Here is an 18,570-nt window from a genome sequence, read left to right as displayed (position 1 = left end):
CACCCATTCCCATTAAAATTTGCGGGTTTTTACCCATACCCATACCCGTACCCATATAGCGGGTAAATACCCTACCCATTGTGAGTAAATTTTGCGGGTGCCCATCGGGTACTTTACCCATTACCATCCCTAGATTAGGCAACCCCATAAAGTAATATCAATAGTGCTTTGTTTATGTATTATTCTTGATAAATTCAAAAACAAAGCATATTTAGGAATTGATAATTGAATGAAGACATTTGTTAGAAATATAAATGAATATTATTGAATAAAAACAATCATTTATTTAATGTTGAAGACTTTTTTTATCATATTAAATAAGTATCTGAGGGATAGCATGATGGAATAATTCATATCTTCACTCTCCATTTTTAAAACTGAAAGTTGAGATAGGGAGTTCAATGAAAAAAGTAGGAAAAGTTTGAATAGATTTTCCTTACAAGGATATATTCATAAGTCGATTTAGATAATGCTTTTTTTTTCGCAAAATATTATCAACTTTATTTATAAAAATTATATGCAGTTTAGTTTGAATTAGTTTTAAATAATATTAAATATAGTCCAATCTCATATGATCAAAGTAACTTAGATTTTATTGGATGATTAAATTTTTAAAATCTTTATTTTTAGACATGTAATTAATCTTCAACTAGTAAGGTTTTTTCCAATAATTTACATATATGTTTAAATTAAAATATTGTTTTGAATAAAAATTAAATCTATATTGTATAATTATTTTTAAAGTTTAAAAATTTGTAAAAATTACATATTAAAATAAAATGGTTTTCTAAAAGTATATAAAGATGAAATTCAGTTGGGATAAAATAAGAAAAATGTTAAAATCATTACAAGTGTGATTCAATTCAAATTAGATTGATTTCAATTTTTATTGTTGTTAGTAATTTGATTATTTATTTTAGCTAATTCAATAGTTTGGAACGATTTTAATTGAATTTAAACACTCCTTATATAATAAAATGAAAATATAATAAAAAATATGTGAATGTTTTGCATTAACAATAATTAATAAGAGGTAGCCAATGAATTTTCTTAAGAGTAGTGAATTATATTTTTCTTAACTACTCCTACACGTTAGTCATAGTTATTCCAAGCCATGACATGCCTCATCCCTAAATTCAAATTACTACCTTACCTTCCACCTAACTATTTCCCTCTTTAGATTTCTTAGAAAAATGCCATTTTCTTTATTAGTCAATCACAATTAAAGAAAAATTAAAAAAAATCACAATCAAAGAGGTCACACATAATTAATGAGTTGATTTATTTCTAAAGAATTGTAACAACTTTACTTTCAAGCCAGAACTTTTTTTTCTTTTTAATTATTATTATAGTGATGATGATGACATAGATTTGAGATTTGGATGGTAAAATACCTTAACGATAATTGTTAGGTATCTAGATCAAAGAAAAAGCATAAGTAAATGGTTTGTCAGAAATAATTTGAAAAAAAATTAAGAAATTTTTTTGCAATAGGATAAGAATTTTGAATGATGGTTTGATAGTAAGATGAAGAAAAAGTGTAGTGTAGAGAGAAAAATAAATAATTCAAAACATTGTCATTTAGAAACAAAGCAAAATTAGAAAAAAAATTGACAATTTTTTTTTTAAAAATTAAATTCAATTTAGAAAATAAAGTAAATAAAAACTAAATGAAACCTAAATTGAATTTCGAAAAACAAAAATTATAATTTAGTCATCATAGAACTGACATAAAATTAACACAAGCCTAGTAAACAAAAGGCAAAGGGAGCCAAACACCAAAAAAATAAAATTTATAGCTTTCGTCAAAGCTTTTGTTAGACCCAATTTTATCCTTCGACGCATGGGCAGGCCCAGAAGTGTGTATTATTTATTTGCAAAAGTTATGTGATGTTATATCACTTAAATTGTGTTTCATGTTATTTCATTAAATACAAGTAATTTACTATTATGATCGACCAAAAAAAAAGAAATTTATTGTTATGGGCTGTGGTAGCGAAGCTTTTAATAAAAAATCAAATTATAATGTCAGAAAAAATCTATAGTATTATATTGGAGCCTTGCTTTATCAATTTTTGTTGTTAAAAAGACAAAGTTAGAACTAGGACGGTTCTTGACTTTTTAAGACCTAGGTGAAATAGGAAATTAGGACTCTTTAAAAAAATTATAAAATGTAATAAACAAAATAAAAACATATATTAATAATTTTATTAAAATAATACATTTTTTTTTAAGTGGCTATAATTTTTTCTAATAAAATTATAAAAAAAAAAATAATTTTTCATTCAAATAACTCCTATATTATAATTAACTACAAAAACACAAAAAAAATATAAAAAATAGTTTTTTGAGCATTTTGAGATGCAAAATTATTAATGATAATATTAACATTAATGTTTTCTAAAAATTCTTTATCAATTGATAAAATTATGAGACCATTCAATGGTTCTTGTAAAATTGACGACCTTAGGTAGGTTTTGATTAACTTTAACTCTAAAAAACTTCTTTCAATTGATGATATAGTCATTGAGACCGTAAAAAAAATTTTATAAGTAATTAAAACATTTAGATAACAATATGTAGATTTTACAAACTTAATAACTGTTTAATTTTTTGGAGAAAACTAAAATTCTCTATGAGCTTTAATGTTAATAATAGTAAAATTTTAGAATTAAATGAAATTTTGAGTTTATAAAAGTCAATGAGTCGATTACGTTTATAGCAAGTGAGGTACAAAGAATTAAAATATCTTTTTTATTTTTTTCAACTGCAAACTCTAAGAGCTAAATTTTTTTTCAAGTGAAAGTAGAACACGATTTTTATTTTAGGCCCTCTTTTAAGCTTGGGCCTTAGGTGATCGCACCTCTAAACTACCCTTAGAACCGAGCTTGGTTAGAACAAACCAAAGAAATCTATAAATTATAGTATGACTATATCATTTTACAGTTCCCCTTATTGATATTTAATTTTCTAATTTCTACAAACATTTTATTTCATTTTATACTCGGTAGGATCAGTGAAAGAACAAGATCATTTTAATTGGAGTTGCCAAATATATTAAATACCATTAAATAAAAACTTGTTCCATCCTTTAATGTTGTAAATATTCATAACAAACACTCTAATTAAAGCTTGTTTTTTTATGTTTGTGTATGTTCTTTTCATACATCAAATTTTAGGGAGATTTCAAGGATTTAATTTTGATTAACACAACTGTAAATTTTTTTTATCATACTACTATTTATATTATCATATCATCAAATTAGTTTTGACAACCACAATTACATATGAGATTAAATCATTTTTATAAATTAAATAATAGTTAAATAACATTCTATCCAAACTCTGGAACACATATTTCTAAAGAGATATACTTAGTGAACACATATTGACTTCTTTACAAATATGTGGAACAATCAAAAGACTTCCTAAGTACCTGTACTTCAACAAAAGTAGGCATGAGTAGTTATGCCTTCAAATCCACCAATTAATTTGCTACATTTCAAAATCTAAGCCATCAACTAAATTTATGTACAAATCCATCATGGTACTCACTACTCATATACATTTTCTCTCCATTCAAGAGTGTATCCAAAAGTCACCAATCTGTGACTTCTGTCCCTGTTAAGAATAATGGGTGCTGATGCAGGATACCTACTTTTTTTTTATTGGTCTTCAAGTGCTACAGAGAAAGTAGGCCAAATAATTTCTGCTAAGAAGTGAGACCAAAGGCCAATAGTTCTTATAGAACTTGGGTTTGAACTTTGAAAAGAGAAAATTTACTTTTAATTATAAAATTATCATTTATTTTTTATTCTGTTTTATTTTTAAAAATTGTACAGGAAACATTGAAAATATTTTATTTTATTTTCACTATTTCTTGTATAAATCTTTGAAAGCAGAATAAAAATAAGATGATAATTTAGTAATTAAAAATAAACTAAAATAATTTATAAACCAAACAGTTCATTAACCATCCAATTCAAGAAGATCAGCAACCAAACTATGCAATATAGTTGTCTCAATTTCAAAAGCCAATTCTTTTTGCTCCTCCTCAAATCTGCTCCATTGACATCTCTTATCCATGTCCTTGATATAAGCATCTTTATTAACATGCCCTATGTCATAAGCAAATGACCCGTTTATCCAATCCTCAGCTATTCTCAATATCTCCCATTCAAACTCCTCATTATTCTTATTTTGGTTTCTACTTCCTGTTAGTTCTTCCCTGAAAAAATCCAACAAAAGTGTATCCAAATAGTCCTCTACTGAACCTCTTGCTTTAACACAATGTAGCAATTGCTTTGCCCTTTCCTCAATCCAATATTTTTCTTCAACTTTTTTGCCATCGTTGTCGTCATCATCATCTTCATATTCTTCATCATAGCCATAGTCCTCATCCAAAGAAAGACATTGGTCTAAGTTTGCAATGTCAAATTTTGTAAGACTCTCGAATTTCTCAATGGTTTGCATGAACTTTTGTTTTCTCCCTGTTCAAAAAGTCAACGATTATTAGCGACCTTCTCATATGATACTACAATTATGCTATGTTTCAAAAGAAAATAAAAAGCTCATTTGTCTATACAATTAGACAGTAGCTACAAATGTTGCATATATATCCATGGCAAATTAATTAGTTTAGTCTTGTAGATATATCAAGTGACTATATATTGATTATTGGTCTAAATAATGACTTGGTAAATGAATTATGATTTAGACATATTTGAAGGGAAATTAGGAACTTACTTTGAATATTGGCAAGGCTTTGATCAAAGAGTGAGAATTCATCTTCTCCAACCTGAAGAACTGAAACTGGACTGTTCTGTTCGTCTTCTTGGCAAGTTAAAACCTCCTGTCAAGATTACATACACTGGTTTTTATCAGTAAAACAATAAACATTTTGTATGAAAATTAGCATTAAAGTAAATTAATTGTGATCAAAAGCTGCAACTAACGCCAATTAACATGTATAACTTGCATTAAAGAAAAGGAAAATCTGACAATTGTGAGTAAGATAAATTTTTAAGATGTTTCAGAAGGTTCTTAAAGTAATTAGCAATACATATTCATAAAAGAATATATGCTTATGTCGGACTAAATCAGCATGTCAACATCAAGATCACGATTAAAATATGATAATGAAATAAACAAAACTGGAAAATATTGTCTTTACCATAAATTATAAAAACCCAAATAAAAAAGTGGTGCACAGCTGCCCCCACCGACAGAAGATAAAATAAACTAAACATTGTCTACAAACAATATTCCTTAGCTTTATTTCCTAGCAAACTCCTATTTCTGTCTTTATATGATAATAGGTAAAACAAATGAAAAATAAAAGATAAAGAGGGAATTTCCAAAATGAAACATCAACAAAACAAAGGACGACCAACCAATATGTTAACAAACACGTCATCAATAGACCCTCAACTGCTGACACACAAAAAATTTTAAAGATGCGTTGCACTATATAATTGCTCACCGTGGCCATGGAATCCTTGCCGACAACAAGGGGTGAAAACGAAAACTTTTTACTCTCTTCAACGTTGTCGTTTTGTGCTTCCCATGCAGAGGTAAAAAAGTCACTCTCACTCCAACTAGAGTCACTGCTACAACAAGTGGTGGTTGTAGTAGTTGTTGTGGTAGTGGTGGTGGACCCCATCATGCAAAAGGGAAAATCCAATGGTGAAAGTTGTGGTGGTGGAAGAGAAGGTTGGTGCTGGTGGTGTTCTTCTGCAATGTCTCTAAACGATTTCCAACGTATGATATCTTTGATCTTCACCGTTTTGATGTTGATTTCGTTGCCTCCTTTGCATGATTGATTTCTTCTTTTTCTTGATGATGATGATGATATCTTGCGTGAGAGGCTCCTTGGTAGAGAAAGCATGGAGGGAGATTTCCTAATTGAAGTGAAGAAAGAGATGCTTCTTATGGTGTTCATCAGTGTTTGAAAGGCTGAATTTGATGATGATTTAAGTTCCATTTCTATGAGGCTTTGCATGGTGTTGTTGTTTGGTTTTCTTGGAAGAGATTTGAACCCACTTGAGGAACAAGAACTTAGATTCTCGCTTAGGAAATCCTTCAGCATTCTAGGGCTGCGTTCCATTGAGTTGAACCTTCTTAGCTGCACCTGCATGCTTATTCTGAAAATGAGATGTAATAATATATGGTAATGGTGACACAGATAAGAGAGTTATGTAAAGAGAAGAGATAGGAGGAAACTGAATGAATAGAAATAATGGGGTTGCTGTAGAATTGAGGAGTGTGATAGTTGAATATATATTAAGGGGTGAGAGAATTCAGTGAAGGATAAGAAGGAGAGAGGTAGCTTCTAGGTGGAGATCTCAATAATCAATCCATCAAGGTAATGTAGATATAGATATAAATAGAGGTACTTCATGTAGGTGAATTTTGTAAATGGATGTGAAGTAGTGAGGGACTAACTAGTGGTTGGTTGTTGTGAAATATTAAAATAAAAAAATTCACTTTCTTGAGCGTGAATATATTTTTATAAAATTTTATTATTATTGATTACTAAAATTAAAGTGAAGTTAGCATTATTATAATTAAAATAACAGGGTTATGAAGGGGGGGAAAGAGACAAAAAAGGGTAGACGCGTGGATGGTTCTCTGAAGAATTTGATATGTTATACAGAGAGGATGAGGTTGGAAGGGTGATTGAAGTGGAAGCATGTCGTTTAGTAAGACAAATTGAGTTGACTCTAATGAATGTGAAGGGTCCACATTTGTCTGATACTATCTTCATCACATGTACCAAATTGGGACATATACTCTCACATCACTCATACTACTATGCCCTTGTCTACCCGATACTCTTTTTATATTATTGGTTTAATAGAACCATGCGTGGATCTTATTTTAAAAACATTAAAGGTAATAAGATTCACATTTCTCGTATGATACAACAATGACATAATAATATACTATATAAAGCAAAAATTATACTAATAAATGAAACTGTATATTCTCTTTCCTTTTCTTTTCCTTCTATTTACACTTCTCCTTAATTTTAGTTTAAGTTAGATAATTTTTTATAGAAATCTTACAAAATAAAAAATTATAAATTATTTCTAACTTAAAAAATTATTTATTTTTTATATTAATTATTTTCCTACATAAAAGTTACCCCCATATCTTCTGTTATTATCTTTATCTCTTTTTGAGTAGAGTTATTGGTAGCACAGTGAAGTTTTGTCGTATGTGGGTGGTGAGTTCGACCCAACAGGGATCGCGATCCCCTCATGTTCAAAATCGAACATGACGGTCATGTTTGTATAATTTTGAACATTCGCTTAAGCGAAAATTTAATCACTTTAAAAATTACACGAACATGACGGTCATGTTCGATTTTGAACATGAGAGGATCCTCGTCAGACCCAACAGCTGATTTGGATTTTTAGAGGGCAAAATGAACTGTTTGTCTGGCTCGATTAGGTATATATCGGAATACACTATAAAATATTATAAAATTATGATTATTTTTTTGTAATGTGATTTTATACGCAGACAAATTGAAGATATTATATATATATGATACCATATACCACTAAATGGAAATATTCTGAAATAAGCAATAATCAGATATTCAGACTGTTTAATTGTATATACTATATGTAGCATGCAACAGAGTGAGAGAAAATTTAAAAACAAAATTTGTGAGAGCGAAAAGTTTTCAATTCTGGCAAAACTTCGTTACAATCAAGCCCTGTATTTTTAATTTGCTATTGCAAGTGAAGGACACACCGATAACAGAGGAAACAAAAGACATTAGAAAGTCACACATGAATGCAGGTTTATAAATTATAAGGCACATTTAACTGGTGGTAACTTAGATGTTTGAATAACTGTGTTAATGTTATCCGTTGCAGTCTTTTAGTTTTTGGTTTCAATTCATATGTTATAAACCAGCTCAAATTTATCTAGTTTTAACTCATTTCTACCCAAAATTTTGGTAGCATAGTTGTTAGGGGTCTTGATTCAACCCCCCTCCCCCTCCCCTTCACAATTTTTCTTTCATTATCAAAATGAGAAGGTAAGGAAAATTGAACGAAATAAATTAAAAAATTTTATGTACAACTTATAAAAAATAGCTTGCGACTCTTGTGGCTTATTTTAATAATTAGTTTGTTATGATTTATCAAAATAAACTAGTTTTCATTTATTCTAATGAATTTTATCGTTAAATTTGTTATATAAGTTATTGTTTAAAAAGAACGTATTGAATAAGTGCTTAATAACTATTCTCAAACATACCCAAGGTAAGCCTAATCTCGCTTGTGGAAAGCAAAATAATTGGCTGTGCATTGGTATAAATAACATCTCCATTTCATTGAATGGGCTGATTAGGGAAATGTAAGTAATCAAATGTACAAGAAAAGAACCTCATTGATACAACCTTGTCGATAATGCATGCAATCCTAAGCTTTTAAAAATGTTAGATAATCATCGATTATAGACATGGCAGATGATCGGTATCCAGAACCAAAGAGATTATAATGGTTTAAATAGTGATAAAGCATATAAAGGTCTCTCCTCTCCTCAAATCCTGGCTGTTTAGGCATCACCTGCAAAGATTATTTGAAATAATCAAACATCAGAAAATTAATGTATGACTGATATTTCACATGCCAACCCAATACCAAGATTGGATTTCATATCCAACTATAAACAATTAGTACAAGGATATCAAGAAGCCAACAAAAAATGCACATTATTGAGGTAAAAAATTTTCCAAAATGTTTGCAAAAGATCATATTGCTAATTTTTATAGATCTTAATCGACACAAATATCAGGAAGGGAGAAAATACGGTGTAACATACTTATGAAACCTTTGTATCATAAGGCAGCAAACAGTATTACCTCAAAATAAGCATTATAGAATGATTCTCCAAAGCCAGCACACCAAGACATACCAAATTCTGCTTCACTGTGTCCATCTATAGAACAAGAGAAAGCAGACACCACATCCTGTCAGTCCAATTTTCCTTCAAAATTTATATATGATTATTGCAGTCTCACATATTTGCATTACAACCAAATTTAGAGGACCTAGCTTTGGACCTAATACTTTCATTCTTAGTCAATACAGGTCTTTCAAAATGTATTTGATAAAATATCAAATTATGCTCAAATTTTGAACGACGAGCACAGTAAAAAAGTGGCTAAGAAAGATATCAAGAGATACTACAACTCATTTAGAAGTCTACTCTTCAAGTTTCAGCATTTTTTTTGAACTATTTTGTCAGGCAATTGAAATAGTGGGGCCTTATAAATCAAAAAGCACTACTATTCAAATTCAAACAAGAACTTCCTTTTAGTTTTCATTTTCTTTCTTGTGTGTTGAATTATCCTGTGATACAAATTTCAACTGTTAATCTGATTCCAAATTTTAGTTGCCATACAACACCTTTTTATAAAAGCTTGACTTACAATAACATGCCGGATCCAATATGACAGGATCTCCATTTTTGTCAGAGCTGATGTTTCCACTCCAGAGATCTCCATGTAGTAAGCATGGCTCTATCATCACATTTGCAAAGAGGGGTCCCATGCTTTTCACCAGTCTCTTTCCTGTAGAACAAATCAGTCAGATATAAATGTAGCGTCATTAGAGTGAATTTTAGTACATTCAGAGTATTACTTAACTAAGTAGGTCTACGATAAATATATCACCACTTGTAAATAATCAAAATTGTAATGAGCAAAATCTTGAATAAATGGCAAGTTTGATTGACATGGCTAATAGCAGTACTTAGTTGTTAGTTTCTTATGCAACATTTCTGTGATTTATTAAATACCTGAAATTTAGATTATAAATTAAATGAAATATTTAGAATGCCTAAACAATTTCTTCTCTAACCGTACTGCATTCATAATTCCTATTAGACCGGCTCTTCACCAAGAAAAATGGTGAAAACAGGGAAATGTCAATACATGTAAGTTCAACATATAAACAACTATCCTCAAGAAAAGACCAGCTTCCTATTCTCCCAATGTCAATGAACTTAATGTACCCTTTCATGTATCCATCCTGTCTGTCTGTTCAAGTTCAATTGACCTGCTCAATTTATTCAATCTAAAGATGCTATACACAAATATGGTGTACAACTAAAATTAATTGATGAGAAGAACACTAGTACCAGAGAAAAATTACCTTTTTCATAAATGGTTCTGTCACCATACTGGTCTAATGCCAATTTCAACTGGTAACCCAATCTGTTCTCTCCATAAAATTGAATCCAATCTGATGACCAGGTGTTTATTTGTGGAGTGCTACAGAATAATATAGATAAAATAATTAGAAATCAATTAGTACAAACTATTAAGAACATTCACTTTAATTGCTTCTAAACACAGACACATGCTATTCTGCTGATATAGCCTAACATGCAGCACATGTCTAGGTAACATGGAAAGGGCATGATAAATGATACTACATTCAGTACTTTTTATAAGAAACTACTACTAATATTTTTATTTTTTTTTGTTCTAAATATAAGAAACAGAGACTCTTTTTCAAATGCATTAATTATGAAGTTCTTTTTATACCCTTATTTAATGTAAGATTTGCGTTAATGAGATACCCATAATTTATTCATGAACGTGGATACATTCATTCATTTAACATATAACACATCAATTTGAAAATTTAATACTACGAATACATCTTGAATAGAATATAAATTTATGACATATAACTACTTTATTGTCTTGATAAATTAGGTATTTGTTTTTATTAAATAGGACCAAAAGTAGTAATTGATAACAATAACAATTGCAACAACAATGATAACTTTCATGATAAAACATTAAACCTGCCAATAGTGTTATCAACATCAAAACCATAGCCTTTAGTAGATTTTCCAGCTTTATGCATTTCACCAAGCTTCCTCCCTAGATCAGACTGGAAAGCAATAAACTACAGTTAAGGTGCATAAATTTTCCTAATTAAAAGTAATTTTTGTAGGTAGCTCACTTGATTGCCTCTAGATGCACCAAATTCTACGAATTCCATAATGATGAAAGAACCACCAGTAGGTAGAGATCCAACCTACAATTCCTAGCAACAAGTTACCTCCAGCAAGTTATAACCAACAAATAGTAGATTTCACAACACTAATGTTAATATTCTCACCTTATATGGCTTAGGCACGCGGATGGTCCTAGTTTCATACATAGCTCCTAAACCAAGAGCCTCGGCTTCAAACATGGATGGTCCAATACTCCTGATATAGAGTTTCAACTTTCAACGGCATAAAACTTGTCATACATAAGAAACAAAGGAAATGTAGCTTTTGCTCCAAGATAATTGAAATAATGCAACACATTAAGAACGAAAAATTCAAACCACCACCAAACCAAAAACAGTACACGTGATGTTCTATACCTGTTTGTTTTAACAAAGAAAGAACCAGCATCAGTGTCATATCGATTCGCAAGATTGATACAACCTCCACCAACAGGGCTAATTTTGGTTATCTTTGTAGCTTTCCCTTCAGAAAGAACCCACTCACGAACTGGATCCTCACTCATACTCATGCTCGTGCTCACCACTAATAAAGAAAAAAAACTATAAGCTTAGAAGAGAAAACACTGTTACCTATGATCAAGATGTATCCCTATGAAATTAAATAACTCAACAGGACACAAATTTTTCACAAATTCATAGCATAAGGCTGCCATATAATCATCATAACTTGTCTCCATAATACCCTTTTCACATTACAAACTAAGCACAAACTGTCTCAATTACAGCTCCAATTAGCCACAAATTGTCAAAAACTTTGTCACAAATTGCAAAAACAAAGACATTACTTGAAATTGTGTTCAGTAATGATCGACAGTGTCTCAAAAACCTCGTACTATGTTGGAACTAAGCACATGAAACTAGAATGGATTGAACTAACAGAAAAGATAGTTATTATTATGAATTAACTTACAAGGTGATGATTTGGTTTTGGGGAAAGAAGGTCGAAGAAGTCGAGGAAGTGGAAGTGAAGGGAAGCAACTAGAAAAGGACAGAGACATCACTCCCACGTGTGCAGTGTTCCCCAGTTATCCCCTTAGTTCCGCCCTTTACCAAATACCAACTATTCCCCAAATCACTTCGTTCCTTCATTTTCCATCTCTTTTACTCTTTTGCATTACTAGAAAAATAAATTTTAAAAATAAAAATAAGTTTTATAAAATAATATTATGTATAGTTCTTTGATTTTATAAATTATATTCGTCATTTGAAAGTGATTTTATTTATTATTTAAATAAATTTAGTTGTATAGACTTGTTTTAAATGTTACTTGTTCATGAATTTAATTCGAATTTATATATAATGTCATCCAATTATATATTATTACATCGATAAAAATATTAGTTTTATTATAATCAAAACAAAGTTTATGTTCAACTTGATTGATCTAAATACACAATTTTTACGTATTGATTGACATTGCGTGGCAGAAGACATCCAATTCAACTTCAATTGCATTTTTTGTACATTGTTAATATAAATAACAAAATAAATGTGTACTTAACCTAATACAATTGGGGTCAAATGATAATTAATAAACCCTATTGTATTTTTTTAATTGCTCCTATGAAATATAGGATTGGCAAGTTAATTCATTTAAATCATAAGAAAAATTGTTCAAGCAAATTGTTTCATATTAGATACAATAACTTCATTTATTTATAAAGGATTGTTAATTAATATAAATATTGAAATTGGATCACTACCTCATAGGCCTGAATGCAAATATTCCAGAACGTGATCTTTCTCTTTTGTGTTTTTTAAGGGCTAGGACTCTTTGGTCCATTTTTCTTGTTGGGCTCAAACATTGTGTGGTTCAAAAACTTCCTTAAACTCTACTACTTTTTCATTCAAAGATAATAAATATTAGAATTTCCATTGTTTTGGTGATGAGTTCGTACTCAAATGCTTCCTATCATTTAACAAAGCTGTTAGAATAATAATCATACTCTGAGATCATCAGCTGATCAATGTATTAATTGGTATATATTTATTTTAGTTTAATTAGTAGTCTCTCAAATCTATTACGTTAAATATTTAAATGAAAAGTTTTGTTGCAGTTACGTCTGAATCAAATAAAATTGTTTCGTATAAAATGTACACCAAGTATGTAATTTTTTTTATAATTCAACATTTAAAAATAAATAGATCGAATGAAAATATATTACAAAAATAATTTTTAACCAATTTAAACCTACTATTATAATAAAATCTCATTAACAAAAATATTTTTAAAGTCATAAAAAAGATATAAAGCTAACAATGTTAGCTAAATTTATTAAGTTATTTATTATTAAAATATTTTATTTAAATAAAATTTAATATGTTAAATAAATAAAATATCATACTATTATTATGAAAATTATAATCATATGATACTTAATATTCTATTTAATAAAAATTAATGAATATTTATAAATTTAAATTTAGATTCATTTTAATTTAATATATATTTTTTAAATAAAAATAACTTAATTTGATATAATTAATAAAAAAGTTATTTTTATATATATTTTTATATTTAAAATATAATTTTAAATTATTTTAAGTAAAATAATTTAATAAAAATGATAAACAAATACATGTGTCTTTTACTAAAAAAATATTTTAATAATAATTATTTATTCTCTAAAAAAATAGGTTAACTCACTTCTAATGTTAACCTTAACTCTTTTCTTTTCTTTTTTTGTATATTAGAAATTAGAGTTAAATTAAGCTCATTATATTTAGCTTAAAGAATAAAGTTATACGCTGATATTGACATTTCAAATCATAATTAATTATTTTTTATTTTATATATAAATTTATTATTAAAAAATATTTTTAATATATTTTTAATTTTTGAAAATTTATTTTTATATAATTTAATTTCTAAAAGTGTGTATATATATATAAGAACTGATTAATTCTTAAACATTAGAACGAATTTAAACTTATAAGCTACTTCGGAAATGAGTTGAGTTCTAAAAAAAATTAGACTAGATTATTTTAAATTTTCATGAATTAATTTATTTAACGTATAGTTTATAATAGGTTAAAACTTAACTTAAGTGATTTAAGTAAAGATAAGGGTAATTTTTTAAAATAATTAGCTGATTAAATTACTAAAAGATACTAATAAATAATAGTAAAAAATATTATATATTAAAAACTTTTTAACAAATTTTTTTACATATTTAAAGTTGTTTATTATTTTTATGTTATGAGCCAACCCACTAATTCTATGGGTAAGATTTCAAAAGTAAACTTATATAAATTAATTTATTTTGAACTCAATTTGTAGAGCTAACTCGTTTTAATAATTATAATAAAAATATAATAATGTAGAATTTGATTTTTGAACATGTTAATTTTGCTTGCATTTTATTCTTATCTTACCTGTATTTTTGTGAGAAACGACTTAAATTTTAAGTAAGTTAACTCGTTTAAGAACTAAATTATATGCAACAAAACATTCTGAAACTCAAAATAAATAAAACATCACTTTCTGTATATTTACTTTTATGGTGAGTGTGGACCAAACTAGCCCTGTAGTTTACAGTGTCAGTGAGTGTAAGACGACAAAATAGGCCTGCCTATGCTACTAGAGAAGACAAATAATGTTCGTGTAAACGCAGGCATGCCCTGTTTCACACCAAAAGTTAACTAATCCAATCCATTTAAAATATTCTTTGAACACATTTTTAATTATTAATTAAAATTTATTAAAAATTATATAAATTTCACACTTTCTTATTTTAAATAATGTTTTTTATTTTTTAATTTTAATAAATTTAAATAATCAATATATTACTAATATCTCTTAAACATCGAAATACTCACACTTAAGAGGTGTTAAAAAGGTCTCTGAGTCCTACTTAACCCTGGAACAATTTATTCAATCCTGCTCTTATATTAATTAGAAAAATTAATTAAGCTCTAAATTATCTTTTTATTCTAATTCATATGAATTAGGATTAGGGCAGGATCAATTTGGACTTTTTTACAGTTTTACTTGCAGTTCACACCTTAAACTTCTTTTCATTAAATGAAACAAAAATTATGTAATGGGACCTAAATAAACTCCACCTAATAAGAGCTTACTTGTGTGTAAATAGAGTTTCATAAAAATTAAAAAAAAATTCTTTAAAAACTGCTAAAATTTAGATGCAGTATTTTAGTTCTTGTTTTGTGATCAATTTCAATTTTACCTTGAATATCAAAAGGTCTAAATGTATCTGAGAGTGTGGTATTGTTAGTATTTCTCTTGAAAATGTTGCTTTACATAGACATATTAGGCACACACTACAACAACCCCTTTAACTTTCTTACATCACTGTCTAGCTTCTGATTCTCCGGAAGTTAATTGTAAGGAGTTACTGGCATTAGGTTCAGCTTGCCTCTCATTCTCTATGTTACTTTCTGAAGTATTGGAGTCATCAAGAGAGTGAGTAATGGTAAATGTTACTGGTATCACATGTTTTGTTTCAGAAGCATTCTGCAGTGGCAAACGGCACACTGGACATGTAGATTGTTTTCTTAGCCACATATCAATGCAAGAGAGATGAAAATTGTGGCCACATTTTGGTATGATGCGCAATAGTTCTTTTTCTTTGTACTCTGACAAACATATCACACACCTGTAAAAGCAAACTGAATAAGTTATCAATATTCTGACTCCTATTTACAAATTGCCTGTTTTAAGATAAGTGTTTTTAATAAAATTAATTAATTAAATAATCAAGAACATTCTCTGTGACCTCCAAATTATAGACTACAAACTAGACTTAACTGTGTACATTGAATGGACCTGAAGGCTTCTTGGTTGAAGTTCAAAGTGGGGATTGCAGCAACAAAAGCTGGTTCAGAGTCATTAGCATGATGTTCTGGCTATCAGGTAAACAATGCAAAAATTAAAATCTGAAGTACTTTAGTCTGAAAATACATGCTAATCTGATTGAAAATTTTCTTGTGCATTAATATATTTTCATCACACGTTTCTTCTACAAAATTGAATGACACCCGAATCACAGCTAGAACTTAACATAAATTTTCATCGCATATTTCCTCTAATAAAGAACAATAATCTAGAAACGATCACTTCATACTTAACCAAATAAAGTTTAATTTTGTTTCATTACTTATCCTCTAATGATGTTAACTAGTACAGTCAACACATATGAAGAAGTGGAAATCACAGGTGAAGAATTAATTACCCGTTCTATATCTGCTCTTGATTCAATCTCATATATAGTTCTTGAACGCAGACGTTCTCGCAGTCTTCCACAAATTATTCTGGTGCAAACGAATACGATGAAAGTTGTACTCATTCCAAACCCAATGACTGTAGTCACCAAATTGGTTCCCGAACCCATTTCATATACACAATCCCACGCTGAGCAAAACCAATTTCCACAATCACCAACCCAGAAACTAAAACAAAGAGGAAAATAATCACAAGAACATGATGAAACCCACTTTAGAGATAGAAAGTGAGAGCATAGTGCACCTAGGTATCACATGAGTGCATAACCCCCACAAGTTCTTAAAGACATAAATAAGATGATAAATAAGGAAATGTGAAAAATAATAAGGACCCAAATAAAAACTCTTCAGAAAAAATAAGAAAAAAACAAAATTTATTTTTATAGAATCAAAGTGGCTTTGGTCTGACTCAAAGGGAAGATGGATGGTGAAGAAGAGAGGAGAGAGTTGTGGAAGATGAATGGCTTTGGAATCGTATTCTTGGTGGGGTCCATGTCATGATTTGACCAACCAAACGACAAATCAAACGGTTTAGGGTGGCTATCGAATCTTATGTTATTGGCATCGAAAGATCTTAACGGTGTGAAGAAAGTACATGAGTCTTTAAGGTTGAGATTCTGACAACTCTCAAAATTGCTTTGCTCTGCCTCTGCTTGTCTCTTTCTCTCTGTCTCGCTTTCTCCCTGGTTTGGCCACTTTTGGTTATGTTCAATAATCACGATTTTGCCATTTTCTTGCTTTTCATACCCCCAGAGTACAAATTATAATAATATAATGCCATTTTTTTTTCATAATTTTCAAGTCAAACGAGCAGGTAACTTGTTATTTTCAACTGTTTATATAATAAGTCAAATCACAACTTTAACAAAATATTTTTTTTTAATTTTATCATTATGTTGATTCTTTTTTTATAAAATAGAAAAGGATTTGAATATTTTATGTTCTTCATTAATGTAATAATACAGTCATGTACTAAGGGGGTTTAATTCAAGTTAAGTTATAAATAACTGATTCTCCTTAAAAAAAAAAGGGTTTGAGGTTTGAATTTTGGGTATAAAAATAAATTTATGCTAGTAGAATTGGACCTATGAACTAATTCTACAATGATTAAATATATTTTTCGTTTGGACAAGAGCGTAATTTACACACACTTATAAATAAAATTATGTTAATTGATCCAATCATCTTGTATATTCAAGAATACGAAAGAATCCAAACATATTTTATGTTTGTGAAATTTTATATAATTTTATAAATTGACATTCTATCACACTATTTTATTTTAAAAGCATTTGAATAATCTAAAATTTTATATACTTTATCATCGTAAAAATAATATAACATAATTTAATAGTTGAATTTTTAAAATTTAACTTCTGTACAAAAATTATTCAAATTATTATTTTATTAATTTATTAGATAAATAAAGTACTAGTTTTATCTTAAACTATTAAAAAAATTTGAATTAAATTATAACGAATGGATCAAAATTAAACTATTAATCCATTTATGAAAAATTATTCAATCATTTTATAATAAGTTGTTATTATTATTATTATGATTATTCAATGGACTAAAAGCTTAACAACACTAACAAATTAACTAATTATTTTAGGGAATCGTACGTCCGATCCCCATTTTTAAAAGATTGATATTCAACCATCTTTTAAAGTATATTATATTCTTTTAAAATTATTTGTAACATTCAAATACTATGGAGTCTATGATAAGTCCCTGAAAGATCTATGTCCAATGAATAGACTTTAGATTAATTATTTATCCAATAATAAATTATGATCTAATTCAGCTTATTCATTAATTTTTATTTTTATAATTGGATGAGGTAATTAGATTTATATATAGGTGAATTGGATGATTAAATAATAATTGAGTTGAACTATATAAACCCTACCTTTTCTTAGCACTTGACTATTTGTTTTAATAAATAAAACCTAATTTAAGAAATATACATTTTTTATGAACAAGTATAAATTTTTTTCTTTTTAAAAAAAGTATCTAAGGGTTATTTATCTCAAAGTTTGACATCCCATGCATATATAAGTTCGTTTTACAAGCCCTAAAATTTTCACTATTAGCAGCTAGCAACATCAAAATCACCAGCACGTGAGAAAATATGTTGAATCAGGTAAATTAAGTTCTCATTGTAAACAAAGTTGCGATTTCATGAAAGTATCTGAATTTTAAAATTAGTAGCATGCCCATTCAGATGAAGTCATGTATTTCACTCAGAAAAAATGTTGCATACACAAAATACGAG

The 18,570-nt window shown here is 28.5% G+C and overlaps 3 protein-coding genes across 3 annotated transcripts; all 3 read right to left on the bottom strand.

Moving 5' to 3' along the window:
* Window positions 1-3,291: 3,291 nt before the first annotated feature.
* Window positions 3,292-6,349, bottom strand: LOC113850103. The gene is made up of 3 exons (XM_027480470.1): window positions 5,483-6,349; window positions 4,747-4,852; window positions 3,292-4,490 (listed from the first exon to the last, which is right to left on the bottom strand). Exons 1-3 carry the CDS (start codon window positions 6,134-6,136, stop codon window positions 3,970-3,972), a joined length of 1,281 nt encoding a protein of 426 aa, XP_027336271.1. The 5' UTR covers window positions 6,137-6,349; the 3' UTR covers window positions 3,292-3,969.
* Window positions 6,350-8,319: 1,970 nt separating this feature from the next.
* On the bottom strand, window positions 8,320-12,125 carry LOC113850482 (protein-ribulosamine 3-kinase, chloroplastic). Its single transcript, XM_027481044.1, has 9 exons — window positions 11,962-12,125; window positions 11,409-11,574; window positions 11,157-11,247; window positions 10,998-11,072; window positions 10,837-10,925; window positions 10,176-10,294; window positions 9,452-9,592; window positions 8,882-8,958; window positions 8,320-8,585 (listed from the first exon to the last, which is right to left on the bottom strand). The coding sequence occupies exons 1-9, from the start codon at window positions 12,047-12,049 to the stop codon at window positions 8,439-8,441; spliced, it is 993 nt and encodes a 330-aa protein (XP_027336845.1). The 5' UTR covers window positions 12,050-12,125; the 3' UTR covers window positions 8,320-8,438.
* Window positions 12,126-15,269: 3,144 nt separating this feature from the next.
* Window positions 15,270-16,638, bottom strand: LOC113850468 (RING-H2 finger protein ATL5-like). The gene is made up of 3 exons (XM_027481026.1): window positions 16,244-16,638; window positions 15,820-15,917; window positions 15,270-15,667 (listed from the first exon to the last, which is right to left on the bottom strand). The coding sequence occupies exons 1-3, from the start codon at window positions 16,400-16,402 to the stop codon at window positions 15,361-15,363; spliced, it is 564 nt and encodes a 187-aa protein (XP_027336827.1). The 5' UTR covers window positions 16,403-16,638; the 3' UTR covers window positions 15,270-15,360.
* Between the last annotated feature and the right edge of the window lie 1,932 nt (window positions 16,639-18,570).

The sequence above is a fragment of the Abrus precatorius genome, unplaced genomic scaffold (genome assembly GCF_003935025.1).
Source record: "Abrus precatorius isolate BTA unplaced genomic scaffold, Abrus_2018 Scaffold9, whole genome shotgun sequence".
Taxonomy (NCBI): Eukaryota; Viridiplantae; Streptophyta; class Magnoliopsida; order Fabales; family Fabaceae; genus Abrus; species Abrus precatorius.
This window is presented reverse-complemented; position numbering and strand designations above follow the sequence as displayed.

What these genes read in the sequence shown, in the direction of transcription:
- LOC113850103 (XM_027480470.1), bottom strand. Translation starts at nt 6,136, where the DNA reads ATGCAGGTGCAGCTAAGAAGGTTCAACTCAATGGAACGCAGCCCTAGA. An exon ending in GCAAGGATTCCATGGCCACG is followed by an intron (nt 4,853 to 5,482) that starts GTGAGCAATTAT and finishes TAATCTTGACAG; the next exon opens with GAGGTTTTAACTTGCCAAGA. An exon ending in AAGCCTTGCCAATATTCAAA is followed by an intron (nt 4,491 to 4,746) that starts GTAAGTTCCTAA and finishes CTTTTTGAACAG; the next exon opens with GGAGAAAACAAAAGTTCATG.
- LOC113850482 (XM_027481044.1), bottom strand. Translation starts at nt 12,049, where the DNA reads ATGTCTCTGTCCTTTTCTAGTTGCTTCCCTTCACTTCCACTTCCTCGA. An exon ending in GCGTGCCTAAGCCATATAAG is followed by an intron (nt 11,073 to 11,156) that starts GTGAGAATATTA and finishes TAGGAATTGTAG; the next exon opens with GTTGGATCTCTACCTACTGG. An exon ending in ATTGGATCCGGCATGTTATT is followed by an intron (nt 8,959 to 9,451) that starts GTAAGTCAAGCT and finishes CTTGTTCTATAG; the next exon opens with ATGGACACAGTGAAGCAGAA.
- LOC113850468 (XM_027481026.1), bottom strand. Translation starts at nt 16,402, where the DNA reads ATGGGTTCGGGAACCAATTTGGTGACTACAGTCATTGGGTTTGGAATG. An exon ending in CAAGAGCAGATATAGAACGG is followed by an intron (nt 15,918 to 16,243) that starts GTAATTAATTCT and finishes TTTACCTGATAG; the next exon opens with CCAGAACATCATGCTAATGA. An exon ending in AGGTCCATTCAATGTACACA is followed by an intron (nt 15,668 to 15,819) that starts GTTAAGTCTAGT and finishes TTGCTTTTACAG; the next exon opens with GTGTGTGATATGTTTGTCAG.